We start from the raw sequence: 14,797 nt of genomic DNA, 5'->3' as shown, positions 1-14,797 counted from the left end.
CAATAATTATTTTGCCTGTGGAGAGAGTGACCTTTTTAAAACATATTTATCTGAAATTGTTAAATTATTTTTGTGTCTCTGGTATATTTAGAAAACATTTGAGAACTAGTTTTTGTTATTACATTTCCTGTCAGTAATAGGCATTTGGCCAAGTCGAACAATAAATGAATGACTATACTTTATGATGTAACTAGAGGTAAACAGGAGGAGGAGCGCCCCCTGGTGGCCGCTTGTTCTACCTGCAGGGATTTTCCGCCTCGCTGAAGTAGACGTGGCAGTGACGTCAGTGCCGGAAACGACCCGGATTGGAACTTTAACTCCTGGGCTGATTAGTTTTTGCCAGAAACATCGAAGGCTCTCGAAATATGGTGTAATATCGATTCAAGTAAGTCGGAATTGCTTGATTTGTGTCTTTTAAATAAGATGAAACATCACATTGTTGTTTTAGGTCGAATTGTATCAAAGTAGAGCACCAGAGACCGTAAGAAAAGCCCGGCTAGCTTTGCTAAGCTAACGTTAGCCCGTGGTTACCAGCCGGTGAGGCCGAGATCAGCTGTGTCGTGATAGGCGGCCTCCTCGCACAGAGACCGGCTCCTTATAATCGTTGTTATCTAATGATGTGTATATTTAGCTCACCTGTGACTTTATTTGTGAGTTGTACTTGTTATTTATCGTCTGGTTGTTGTAGTTTAGTCGGTCTTTTTAGTCGCGTTGGTGTCGGTAGAACCGTGCTGTTAGCTAACGGAACCTGCTGGCTTCTTACTGCCTCAAATTGTGTTTATTTATCTGTTAAACCTCTGAAGTCCAGGAGATTTTAGTTCAAATTTGTCAACTTCCTATACATTCATTTCTGTCTCTGTTTAGCATCTTTCAGTCTGTCCTTACATCACTTGCATGGCTCCTTTTTCTCGATACAAACTTGGCTATCAGTCAGATTTTTCATTTAATTTTAATTAATAAAGTATAAAGCTGCCAGGAACCCAAAATACAAACAAAAGACGCAGGTGTCTATGGAAATGTACATTTTTTAAATGTATTTATTTATTTATTTTTACCATTTATACACACACAACCAGCAGAAAACATAGTTTTCATTGTAGAAAGAAAATTCACATTTTAAAAATGGTCTAGAAACATAATTGGCACACTGTGAAAACTCCTGTGATTACACTTTCAACTGGCTTTCTCAGCTTGTCTACATATCCTATATGAATAAAGTTATTACTGTAAATAAAACATGTGTATTTTCAATACATAGATGGACTCCAGAGGGTTAAAATCTAAAAAATTAAGCTGTCAGCCTGTGAGTTTTTGACACGTATCTTTTTTTATTTATTACCATAGACATGTGTGTACATATGTACATGAAGGATACCCCACCTTGGCTGTGAGTTTGTTTGCACACCGGGAGGTCTTCACGTGTATCCGTCATCACACAGATCGGAGGAGAAAGGTCCGGCAGGTGGTGTCTGGTCTACAGGTGGTGACCCTTTACTGGCGGCAAGATGACGTGCCGTGACCGGACCCTCGAGTTCCAGTCAGCCTGTAAATCTCTCCAGGGCAGACCGGTATGTTGACACATCAAAGTTCAATATTAACGTTGTCACTCTATGTAAAATATGTAATTTGCCCCTCAGAGTTTTTTTTTTGTCAGCCAAGGACCCCTTACAAGATAGATAATGCATGTCCCTTGGAATAATAGGAGGCAGCCTGTTTTTATTCAATTTTTATTGTCTTAGTCATGTTAAATAACAACAAAAGAAAAAAAGATTTAAAAGATAAACGGTGCTGGAAATTTGTTGAAACACTTGAATTTTTAATTTAGGTGTTTTCTAAGACTGCTCCCTCTGAGTTGACTTATGGTTGTTTAAGTCCACAATGTTTTTTTTAAAGATAAGATAAGACTTTATTTATTACACAGTGGGGAAGTTTAGTCGTCACAGCAGCTCAAGATACTGACAGGGGTGTTGTGTTGTGACAAAAATATAGAAAACAAAATAAAAAGTAAGTAGTGTACATATACATTATATGCATAAATTATATACACCTTTATATATACTTAAATGGTTGCTATTGTTTGCTATTTATTATATTGTACATTGTTTTTCATGCTGAATGACTTATTTCCAGGAAAGTTATGAGCACATCTCTGGTAAACACAGGATGAAGGTGGTGTTTTGATCGATTCTTTATGGAGAAACTTTTACTTTTACAGATCAGTTGATTAAATCAACTAATCTGTTAGTTGACAAAATCGTAAGAGTGTTATTTGACTAAAACATTTTTTAGTCAAGGGCTGCCCTAGTATTTTCAATATTTTAAGTGCTTGAAATGTAGGAGGCTGCCACGAAACATAATTTTGGTTGTTTATAGCACAGTAATATCTAACTAATTGTGATGACGGAGTGAAATAATATTCTCTATATAAATGTGTAATTCACCACATCTGTAAGGTGCTGGAAAAGCTTAAAAACTGTAAACACTGTATTTTTTAGTAACGCAGATTAAATCTATTTCAGTCACTTTTACTTTTGGTTTCTGGTGTACTTCTCTCTTCTACTTTTGGTTCCACCCAGGCTGCAATAGTCTTAAGGTTAGTTATTAGGGGAAAAATATCACAAATAAATCTTTGGCCTGCTCTTATTTTTATTTGTTAAATCAACAAAATTAGAATCAATTAATTCTGTTAATTTACCAATTGGTTTCCCCTAAATTAGTGTTGACTTCTGTGTTCACATTTTTACATTTACCCCATAGCCTCTTAAATGTGTCTAAATGTGTCTCATGTTCTTTTTTTACTTCCTGTCCTGGCAGAATGGCGTCCAGCCCAGTAAACCAACTCTCAGCGCCCTCAGGCAGCGCAGTGACTTCACAGTTATGGCCAAGTAAGTTCCTCATAGTCTGTTTTTTTTATGTGTTTCAACAGTTTGTGAATAAACAGCACCTGGCTCTGCCACCTGTTCGTTCAAGGCAATCCAAACTCTTTGCGTTTGTTGTTCCCCATTGGTGGAACGCACTACCAGTTCCTAGCAGAGCAGGGGCATCCCTCTCTACCTTTTAAAAAAAAAAAAAAAACAACAACTCCTTTGCATTTTTTGTATTTACACATTTTTGTCCTCCATATCCTTTATACATGTGAAATACATCTTAATTGCACTTGTGTAGCCTAGAAGTCCTGGTAATTGTCTTTTTGTGACTTACCTGATAAGATTGATATTAATTTAATAAGAATGAAAACAAACGTTTTTGAGAATGTTGTGGTACTCCTTTTTTCATATAGAAAGAAAGCTACATTTTTGTTTGTTTTTTCCCTTATAGGAGAATTGGAAAAGACTTGAGCAATACATTTGCCAAACTGGAAAAGCTCACCATTTGTAAGTGCCCCTTTTCATTTTATTTTAGCATAATTTAAATTGTTCTAAAATCATGTGTTTGTATGTGATATTTTGATACTTATTTTTTGTAAGTCCTGATTCTACACACTGTTTTGATATTTTAGTGGCAAAAAGAAAATCTCTATTTGACGATAAGGCAGTGGAGATCGAGGAGCTAACGTACATCATTAAACAAGTGAGTTGAATTGTTAACATCCAATGAAATGTGTTTTTGCAAACCTACTGTACATTATGCATTTATCAGCTGTATACCCAAATCCTGTAATGTCTTTTAAAACTGCGCACCCTGCATTTATCTTTTTAGGACATCAACAGTCTAAACAAACAGATAGCACAACTGCAGGACCTGGTGAGGTCCCGCGGAGCTCCGGGTGGAAGACACATTCAAACTCACTCTAACACTATTGTGGTGTCATTACAGGTATATTCAATGAAGTCTAATTCATATATATCTATATCTACATTATATATGTGTATTCAATTCATTAATTATCTTTAGTTTTAATGACAAATTGTTGTTTTTTGCCAAATTGGGAGGAGTAGTGACGTTTTTCTGAGAAAGAAACGAGGATCATTTCATTTTTTGAATTTTCTTTTTTTTCATTCACAGTAATATTACATATGACTAATATTTATATCCATTGACATAAAGTTGTATCATATAACATTGCTTAAGAATGTGTTTGTAAATGACTACCAAATGTACTCACCTGAATTTAGCTGCACGTTGTTTAACTTTGCTGTATCTTTTCTGTTTCTACAGTCCAAACTGGCTTCAATGTCCAATGACTTCAAGTCAGTCCTAGAAGTCAGAACAGAGGTGAGAACTGTTTAGTTGACTTTTCTCATTCAGTAGCTGAAATAGCTTTGAATCAGACATTTTGACCTTCTTCATCATTTGTCTCTTCTCCTGCAGAACCTGAAGCAGCAGCGCAGCAGGAGAGAGCAGTTCTCCCAGCCCCCTGTGTCGTCTTCTCCTCTGATGGCCAACAACTTCAGTAAGTTTGTCCACATCTTGACTTCACATTATGATTATTTACAAAGGTCTCGCATTAAAGTAGTGTCGCCAACAGGTAGACGCAGCATGCTGGCGTAGCTTCATAAAGGCGTGTTCACTCTATACTGATACTGTTTGTGGTAAACGTCATACAGATCACAACCTAGCCTAAATAATCTCTTGAGACAAGGGTGACAAACAACTGTTGTAAATTGGTCTCAGGCTGACTGACTGTTTGATTTTACGTACAGCACAAGTCATATCCTGTTCATCTGTGTTCCTTTAATGAACACAACATTTTCTATCTTTAGAAATCAGTTGTTACCTGAAAGCCTGCTCGTCATCTTTTCATCTCCCATGAAAATTGTGCTGGCAGTTTAAAAAAGGAGCTATAGAGTGAACACTCCTTTTTATAGTGCATTTGTTTTGGCTTTGAGGCAGTATTCGACATGTCTGGCTCCTGCTCAGTTTCCCATTTTGCCACACAAATGGCTAAAAGTTTTCCTCTCGGGAGCTCAGATGCTTCCCGTGGAGACATTTACACTGCCAGTGAAATGTTTATGCGCAGCTGATATTTTAGCATTTAAAAAAAAAAACATTGTTGATATCCTACAATAAATTAGATGACAAAGTGATATCTAAATGAAAACTGTTTTTAATATATTTTTTTTAATTGGAAATAATCTATATCTACTTGAGAATTGCTTTGATTATTATGGCTATAATTAGACTGCTGTAGCAGATAACATGGCTATAACTGTCCCGGCTTAACTGGTTGACCTGTCCAGTGCGCCTATAATTAAATACAGATTATACTATTGTGATTACAGTGCACACCTGAAACGGGTACCTGAATACAAAGTTTTACATATTTGAAACACTTGTTGAGGCAAATTTGTTATTGTTAAATACCTGTTACTTTATATTTATAGTTTTAGTTTATTCACATTGAGCAAATTGGTATTAATTTTAGTAAATATCGCCTGAAATATACGTAAACATTTTGACTGGCAGTGTGCTTTTCGAACAGATGCTGTGATAGGGAACTGCTCGAAGTCCTTGTGAATGATTATTACTGTATTTGGTCATCTATAATGCAAAAATTAAAAAATATTTTAGGGAGCCGCAAAAAAGGGGCCCAGGAGCCGCATGCAGCTCGCGAGCCGCGCAATGGTTACCAGGGCAATACAACCTCAAATTTAAAAGGTATTTCCCTGGAAAGTTTGACTCTCTCAAGCGGGTATAACTAGCTACTGAATTTACCCGCTGTTCTTTCTGTTTCTACCCTCTCACATTGAGGTTCTCTGTCTCACCTTGTTGAACTTATGTGTGTGTGTGTTTGTGTGTTTTGCTTGTTGTCTCCCTCCAGAGAGCTCGGTCCTGATGCAGGATGAGTCCCGGAGTATGGGGGATGTAGCCATCGATATGGACTCTCAGAGCAATCCCTTACAGCTTCAACTTATTGATGAGCAGGTAGACTGTCGGTGTGAATTTCTCAAAGTCAGGCAGATGGAGAGGGATGTGTGTGTCTTGTTTGCTAGCATAAAAACTGGAAAAACATTGTTCACTTTTAAATTAATTGATACTAAGGCTGCACGGTATACCGTTTCAGCACCAACATTGTGATGTACGTTTACAAAACAGTCATATTTTATATTTCTCTGTGCACTCTGCCCGGGGGGTTCAAAGCCATGGGCCAGAGGAAAGTTCCTCATAGTCATGGCATGTTAATTTTGCCCTCAAAGTGCACCAATTGATGCATTTTACTTTAAATGAACAAAATATTTTTTTCCCTGTTCCCACCAAGAGGTTAAAATTTCATTGTTTCATTGTTGCAGTTTTTTCCCAATATCGTGCAGGCCAAGTTGATGCACAGTGTTGTTGTTTTTTTATTCTACTGTTAGCAGGACATTCATCCACCATAGACTCTAACTGAATGGGTAAACTGTATTTATGTGCTAACAGGGCCCATTTTAAAATCTTGCTGTCTGTGTCGTTGCAGGACTCGTACATCCAGAGCCGTGCGGACACCATGCAGAACATCGAGAGCACCATCGTGGAACTGGGCTCTATATTCCAGCAGCTTGCACACATGGTGAAAGAGCAAGAGGAGACCATCCAGAGGTAAGATAGAGCGAGAAATGGAGAGAGAACTAGGTGGTGAACTATATTTTTATAGTAATAATTTTATTTTAAATTGACTAATTTTTATTTATTGTTGTTTTTAATGTGTTTTATTAGGTCTTTATTTTTTATATAGCTTTTGATTATTTCTAATACTTAATATTTATTATTACTAGAACTCTCTCTCTCTCTTTCTCTTCATTTATAGAGGTTTATACCCGTCCAAAATCAGGCATTGAAACCTAGAAACTGAATTAAGTATAAGCTGATAATTTTAATAAAACGACTGAGGGACAAAAAGTTATCTCCAGGCCTGGCTGGTGTTAAAGAAAACTGATTATAGGTAACTCAGTAAGCCTCAGTTTTAATAGTCCCGTCTCTTCTCTCTCAGGATCGACGCTAACGTGGAGGACACCCAGCTGAACGTGGATGCTGCCCACACGGAGATCCTCAAATACTTCCAGTCAGTCTCCTCCAACCGCTGGCTGATGATAAAGATCTTTCTCGTCCTCGTCGTCTTCTTCATCATCTTTGTTGTCTTCTTCGCTTAAAGAAAAGAGGAGCAACAGAGAGGAGCGGATAAGCGCATCGACTGAGAAACTTAAGCTGGACTGAGACGAAATGTCCAGACGACATATTTGAAGGACAGACTTCACTGTCAAAGTGACATTTTGATGGAGACTCGGGAGCCGCTCAGATTAATACAGACTTTCTGGTTATTCCCAAGCCACAGACTCGTATCTTAATTCGACAATTCAGTGAAGAATGAAGATGTCGAACTCTGTCCTAACGAAAGAATAAATTATCTAAAATCCCCACTTTGTATAGAGAGAGAGCAAAAACTGCTCAGTGTTGACCAATTATTCCTAAACATTTAATCCAAATGGCTATAATTTAATGGTTTGATTCTGCAAACTGTCTTTTTAATTTAGAATTTCCTGTTCACCCCACATCATACATTATTAATATTGTTATTCTTATTATTATGACTATTGTTATTATTTCAAAGCCAAACAACAGAACTGGAGTTTAACAGATCTCAGATACTTTTGCTTTTTAGTTTACTCACGTTTTATTGAAGCGCATGACCCTTGTTTATCAACAATTCTTCACTAAATATTTTTTTTATTCTGTTATGCTTTCAAAGTTGATTTGCCAAATGGGTACTCCTGTAGAACTGTGATACAACTACAAAGACACTCACTGTGGTCCAGCATTTGGTGTCCTGAGAAGAATTTACAGTTACAGCTTGCTGGTGTAATCCAGATATAAGATGGATGGAAGACAACACTGTTTTAAATGAAACGGTTCAGTTGTTTAGCATTAAGCAGGTTGAACGATTGAAGGTTGAAAACGTGTAAACCTCCCACTTTCAGTGCTGCAGTGACGAGTGTCTGGTGGGTCTGGTCAGATCAGTGCTGATGAAAGGGTTCGACTGGTTGTGAAGTGACTCCATCAGCCAGATTCCCTGGAAGTTTCTGGTCGGATGTCACTGTTGTAGTTGCTTCTCCTCTTAATCTATCAGATGTTATTTAAATGACCACAGCTTTTTATCAAGAAAGAAAACATTCTTCCTATTTTCTTTCCTGTCTGTTCCTCCATTTTTTTAGCCAAATGCCTTGACTTCAATGTATAAAGTGCAAATAGTGATAATGATGTATTGATAAGAAAGTGCATATTAATAAAACGATAATGGGGTGCTGGCAGTCATGGCTGAGCTTTTCTTGGGATAAGAGGATTAGTCAGCAGTGATATAATTAGCTGCACTGGGAGGCTAAGACTGGCTAACAGAGACATGCTAAGTAGGTGCAGCTTTGATAGATATATTCATCATATTAACACCAGAAATATTTGTGCATTTATATTTATTTACAGGCCCATTGAGGTTTCCATATAAACAACCACAGTAAAGTGATAAAGGTCCATGTCCATGTTCATTGTTTTGTACAAAGACTTCAAGGCTACTAGACTTAAAAAATGTACAGTTAACAGATAAAAATGAGCAAAAATTACATTTAAATAAATCACAATAAACACAACTGTATATAATATCTAAACCAAAAAGAACTATGTTTTCAGAAAAAAAGCTATATTTAAACAGCATAGATGTAATGAGAACATTGTATATTTATTTCCCCAAATATACATATTTACAGTAAAAAAAAATGTCCTGCTTGGAAGGATTTGCTTGACGATACATTATGAGAGCATCTGTGGACCAAGCAGGTGATCTGGAGCCAAACTGTGACTGCTAAATATACAGATGTGGCCTCGGATGAACTGTCCTCCCATTGACTGCAGAAAACAGCTGTCCTGTCTGTTACATAACATGTTTTTGAAGGAACAATTCATGAGAAGTGCATGAGTCATCAGGAGCTGTTGCTTATAGAGCCCTCGCAGTAGCTTGTTTGTTTTTAAGGATATCTGAAGCATGTTGAGGTAACCATTTCAAAAGATTTTACACAACATTTTAGATTTTAGTCATGCTAATGGCGTGACTCTTTGCCTACCTCTCAACAACTAAAACATGAATTGCTGTGAAATTTCGTAGACATTCATGGTCCTCAGAAGATGTATCCTTTTGACTTTGGTGATCTTTTCACATTTCTTTAGTGCCACCAGCAGGTTTTAAATGTGGTTTTGAGTGAGATGATACTCACATTCATGTTCCTCTCAGGATAAATTGGTGCCATGCCAATATTCTAAACTTTTCGTTTAGTGCAATCATTTGATTTTGTCCAATACTTTTTGACTAAATACCTGCAAAACCAATGACATTCCCTTAGCCTCAGCTGTACTTTGTGTTCAGTGCTAATTAGCAAATGTTAGCACTAGCTTAACTAAGATAGTGCACATGGTAAACATTATACCAGCTACTGATGTTAACATGTGTGCACAAGTGCAGTCTGACGGAGCTGCTACCATGTCTGTTCCAACAAGTTTGTTGAATGAGGGTTTTTCCATTTTGATCAAGAATAAGAAAACTTTTTTCAAATCGATTTTCACTGAATGCTACCTTCCCTCTTTCCCCTAACAGTCCCTGTTTTCCTCCCCTCCCCATATTTACAGCATGCTGACCCATGATCCTCTCCCTCCCACCGTCTTCGCTGCATTGTCTCTCTCCTGACTCTATCACCCGTGGGCACTCTGCTCCATAGGGCTGATCTCTGGCATGCTCCTGCTCCGTCCCTTCCTCGCCCTGGCCTTGATGGCCTCCTCCTCTCCTTCTCCGTCCTCCTCCTCCTCGTCAGACCAATCCACCTGCTGCTGCAGATTCCCCCTGGAGCCTCTCATGTGGCTGCCCTTGAAGAACTGGCTGCGGAACTTGCTGCGGAAAGTAACGAAAGAGAGGCTCTTGCTGCGCTGCTGCTTCTCAAACACTGAGTCCTGCCCCATTTCGTCTTCATTTCCATTCAGCTCGTCCAAGCAATCGCGTAGCACGGTGCGAAACAGACGGGGAACCTCTTGAACCTCCGGCTCCATCTGAGACACCAGTTTCCTGAATCTGCAGGGTGAGGAATAACTGTGATTATACAAACCTGATCTAAAATAACGAAACATTAACAGAGTACTGCATAGTAAAGACTCAAGAAACAAGCAAAAAAAGAAGGCGGAAGTAGCTTTAAAAGTGGAGGTGCCACTAAGTGAGCAGCCTTTTTAAACGGGTCCAGAATTCCTTGCTACGTCCCTGGTACGATATGAACTATCGGGGTCAAGTCAACTGATGAGAGCAGGGCGGCTGATGACTGATTATAATGCAGATATTATGGTGTTTTTTTTTTTATGTTTTGCAATTGTGCATTTGATAAAGTACAAATACAAATGGGAAACAAAACTGATGAATCAATTGATGTACTATAATGAAAATATATTTATCAATGTTATTGACAGCATTAACAGTGTTTTTAAGACGATCTGCACTCTGTCTGGAGCCCACCTATTTCAAATAATAAAATAAAATAATATTACCTGATATTCAGCGCAATGAGTGCTTTTACTTTTTATATTTCAAATACATTTAGCCGATAATACTTCTTCTAATTTTACTTGACTTACTTAAGTAATATTTTGATTTGAGGAATTTGATCTGTAAAAGAGTATTTTTAGACTATGGTATTTGTACTTTGCAGCTCTCTCTTCTTCTGTTGTTTTTTTCCTAGCCTGCATTTCAAACTCTTTGTCCCTTAGTCTCTTTGTCTATTTCCACCTGCATGTCTCCCTTTTGGTCCCTCATTGAGTCTCTGCAACTTCCATCTCTTATTTCTCTGCATCTTTCTGCTTGTCTCCAGCTCCACATTTCATAATTTCTTTGCTTCAATTTCAGCAACCTCTCTTTCTACATTTTGTCTATCCCACTCTGTGTCTCTCTGTCTGTCTCACTCTGTGTCTGTCTGTCTGTCTGTCTCACTCTGTGTCTGTCTGTCTGTCTCACCTAACGATTGCAGGGCCACACTGTGCAGGAGGGATCTTGGCACAGAGGTCCTGCAGTTCCAGCAGGTCGCTGGGTGTGAGCTCGTAGGGCTGTGGGGTGGGGGCGGTGGCCAACCAGCTGTAGTCAGCTGTGGAGGAGGAGCTGCGACGGCGGCGGCGACCCTCTGTTGCTCGCTCCAAACGTATGCGTTCAGTACGCTTCACCATGGCCCCCAACTCCAACATCAGAGTATTAGTTACCATCTCTTCAGAGCTGCGCTGGCCGGGCACTTTGGGCTCCAGGGAGAAAACAGCAGACCAAGGAAACATCTGGTCAGAAGGACAAAGTTTGAAAAGTTATGTCACAGAAATATTTCATAACTGGACACTCAAGTTTAACAGGATTCATTTGGGGGGTTGTAATATAGAATTAGGCTCATATTGAAAATTATGACAAAGCAAAAGGTCAGAAACATTTTAAGACCAGTCAGTGCATGCAAATTATATCAGATCTTAATCATAGCTACTGTAAATGTTAAGATAGTGTAAGATTCCAAACCAAGCAAGAAACCACAGAAACACTGTATAACCAGCTGGATAAATCTTATAAGTGTAAAGTCTTTTCAAAATGGCCTAGGTATTATAGCGTATATCCAAATAGCCAACAAATCATATGACTGATCATTACAAACCATGTATTTAAAAAAAAAAGAAATAAAGAATGTAATCACTTATATTTCACTTTTTTGCAACACTTCTTTTATTGCTTTTAACCCCAACCCCTGTCTGTAATACGGCACATACAACAAATAAATACATAAATAAAATAATAATAATAATAATAATAAATACAAAAAAACTAAAAACACATCAAACAAGTTTGTTCACTTTTAATATTCAATTAAGCAAAATGTTGTTTCCAGTCTCTAATATGAATATGTAAGTTTAGGGTAATCAGTCTTCAGAAGCCATATCACGATGACTGTCTCTTAATTGGGATTATGCACTCCAAAAAGTGCTAACCCTTTAGAAGTAATCTCTTTATGTCTGCAGCTAAATAATTAAGAAAATGTGACTGAAACTTCAAAAACAGCTCATTATGTCCCTTTAAAACAGCCTGTCATCTTTCATGCTTTCATAGAATTTTAACAATTGTCTTACCGTCATGAAACTGGGTTTGCAAAGCTGCAGTGTGTTGCTGTCAGACAGAAATCCACCTGTTGTCTGGTGAAGCCTCTGTTAGCAGCCAGATGAACAGCAGGCTTCCATCGGCTTGTGACATTCAAAAAGGTTAAAACTCCTCAGACTGCAGCTGGTGGCACACAGCTGCCTGACTGCCTTGCTACCTTTGAGGGTCCTGGGCAGACAGGGCATGTACTTCTGCGAGGAGTCCGTGGATTGTGTGTGTGAGTTTGGGATTGAGAGTAAATATAATCCTGTATTAATAAAGAGCGAGAGGAGCTTACCTCCCATGAGCGTACACCTGAGCGAGGGGTGTGTGACAGAATTCAGGTGGGGCATTTAAATAATGTCATGGGGTTGGCTAAATAAGTTATTTTCATTTCATTTGATTATTCTTAAAATGTGTTTTAAGGCTGGACACTCTCTTGCTCAAAGGTACTTCCATAGTGTCTGATATTCCCATGCAGTCTTGGCCTTTTAACCATCTTACTTTCTGGTTTCAATCTGTTTGGCTACTGCCGTGACACCCAAGACAGTGTTTGAAAATAACATGTCTGAAAATGCTCTCCCAGTTGGCAGACAATAATCCCTCAGACGCACCTGTAATTACCAGGCTGCCATGGCCAAGATTACATAACTACCCAGTAATCTCTCTTTTTGTCACACATATAAACTCTCCAGTCTGTCCCACTGGCTATCATATGGTTTCATAAATAAGGTAACTGCAGGCTAGTTTCTGGGTTTCTGCATCACTCAGCACTGAGCCACCAAATCCCAGATTACATTCAAATCCAGAGCCTACCTGGAAGAATGGAGCGACTATAATGACTATTGTAATCTAATTAAAGTTGCCTACAGTGGACGCTGTTACTGTTGTAACTAAACAGGATCTGTAAGTGATGAACATGAATAATTGAATGTATTTGATTATTAAGAATTCTGCACAACAGTAGCCACAGTTATCAGGCATAAAAAACTATAAATATTTCTATTGTGGTCCTCAAATATCCAACAAACAAAAATAGCGCAAAACTACAACACCAGTTCAGCACACCTGCAGACTCAAACCTTACAAATCATAAAGGCCAATTTGAAAATGCAAATTAAAGTGATCAACTCTAGATTTCTTGAAACTTATTTAATTGATCTACAAAATAAATCCATGTTTTTTACTTGCTAGAACCTCAAAATGAAACAGTTCCTTTGGCCTGTTATTGTTTCTAAAACAGGGATTTCTCCACATTGAGCTCCCTTGTCAATATGTGAGGGTGTTTAGTTATACAGTAAGATTTCTGTTGTTTGTGTGTCTGTTAAGACAAACCTCCCTGTCAGACAGAAATCTCTACAGTGTCTCTCTGCAGTGTCACCCAGTGGATTAACACGTAGATCAGGTCACCTAGATACAGCACAGAAAGTCAAACAGAGGTTAATATAGGAGAAAAGTAGATTGTTAAATGTCAGTTCCCCAAGTCAAGCTGTGTCTCGCTCAATTTTATCCATTATTTATGTGGTGAGGCCAGGCAAAGATCAAGGTGAAATGATAACAGAGACTCAGTTTAGAAAACTACCAATTGTCACTGCTTGGTCACATTGGTCAACATTTGCCAGAAATTAGAAGTCTTATTTTTAATTTTATGTTTTGTTTTAAGTACAGTGTGTTTAAAATCCCACACTGCATGCCAAACGCAATTCTGTCTTTATCACATATACTTTTTCAGCATTCTATTTGCTTAAATGTAAATATTATTGATAAAGATTAATGCCTACTAAAATGTGAAAAGTAAAATTATTGATTGTGCAGGATAATGTTTTCTGTCACTGTTACATGACGTTTAGGGAGTAATAATTACTGCTACAGGAAAAGCTGCATGATAAAAAGAAACACTCGAGGAGGCCAGAATACATTAAAATTTTACTTTAGATTTTTAACTTTGCAGGCGTTAATAGTGAGTAACTACTACTAACTTAGAATAAATAATACGGCAAATATGTAAATAAAATAATAATAATTAATAAGGTTGGAAAATAATAATAATTGTAGATTAGTGTAATGATGTCACCTACGTACATATATGTATAGTCAGGGCTGTCCCATAAATACATATCTACATAAATCCACATTTACATAAATAATAGTGAATAAAAAGAAAGAAATAAACACAATTACTGCACTTAAATACAATTTGGAGGTACTTGTACTTTGCTTGAGTGTTTCTACATATGAAACCTTATACTTCTACTTCACAACATTTTAGGTGAAATTATTGTCCTTTTTACTCCACTATATTTAGCTGCTATGTTTAGTTACTAGTTGCATTTCAGGTCAAGATTTACCATGAAAAAAATATCTATTTAAAATCATTATGCATGTTTATACATTAAACCACATAGAAGCATATTAAGTAGGCTAGTTAAAATAAGCCCTACCTTGACGACAGTAAAACGCTGCTTACATAAATGCATCAAAAATAGTAATCCAAAAATATATTTGGAATAAAACAATCCGAGAGGGGTCATTCTGCATAACAAGTACTTATCTTTGAAACTTTAACTACATTTTGATGCTGATACTTTTGTACTTTTACTGAAGTAAGTTTTGAATGCCGGACTCTTACTTGCAATGGAGTTATTTCACAGTGTGGTGTTTCTACTTTGACTTAGGAGATCTGAATACTCACGTACTTTATTA

The 14,797-nt window shown here is 37.6% G+C and overlaps 2 protein-coding genes across 4 annotated transcripts; one reads left to right on the top strand and one right to left on the bottom strand.

Annotated features, from left to right (window-relative positions):
• Positions 1 to 255: 255 nt before the first annotated feature.
• stx5a (syntaxin 5A) lies at positions 256 to 8,222 on the top strand. Of its 3 annotated transcripts, none has more exons than XM_059346729.1 (12): positions 256 to 385; positions 1,345 to 1,568; positions 2,815 to 2,885; positions 3,319 to 3,374; positions 3,500 to 3,570; positions 3,700 to 3,816; positions 4,159 to 4,215; positions 4,312 to 4,393; positions 5,512 to 5,598; positions 5,762 to 5,865; positions 6,395 to 6,516; positions 6,908 to 8,222. In XM_059346729.1, the coding sequence occupies exons 2-12, from the start codon at positions 1,506 to 1,508 to the stop codon at positions 7,065 to 7,067; spliced, it is 990 nt and encodes a 329-aa protein (XP_059202712.1). In that variant the 5' UTR covers positions 256 to 385; positions 1,345 to 1,505; the 3' UTR covers positions 7,068 to 8,222. The 3 variants fall into 3 exon arrangements, with proteins under 3 accessions (XP_059202712.1, XP_059202714.1, XP_059202713.1); XM_059346730.1 differs by having other exon boundaries at positions 291 to 385; positions 1,440 to 1,568; XM_059346731.1 differs by lacking the exon at positions 5,512 to 5,598.
• Positions 8,223 to 9,648: 1,426 nt separating this feature from the next.
• Positions 9,649 to 11,256, bottom strand: zgc:162144 (RD3 domain-containing protein). Its single transcript, XM_059347019.1, has 2 exons — positions 10,949 to 11,256; positions 9,649 to 10,021 (listed from the first exon to the last, which is right to left on the bottom strand). Exons 1-2 carry the CDS (start codon positions 11,254 to 11,256, stop codon positions 9,649 to 9,651), a joined length of 681 nt encoding a protein of 226 aa, XP_059203002.1.
• Between the last annotated feature and the right edge of the window lie 3,541 nt (positions 11,257 to 14,797).

The sequence above is a fragment of the Centropristis striata genome, chromosome 12, assembly GCF_030273125.1.
Source record: "Centropristis striata isolate RG_2023a ecotype Rhode Island chromosome 12, C.striata_1.0, whole genome shotgun sequence".
Classification (NCBI taxonomy): domain Eukaryota; kingdom Metazoa; phylum Chordata; class Actinopteri; order Perciformes; family Serranidae; genus Centropristis; species Centropristis striata.
The sequence above is the reverse complement of the archived record's forward strand: the minus strand, read 5'-3'. Positions and strand labels throughout refer to the sequence as shown.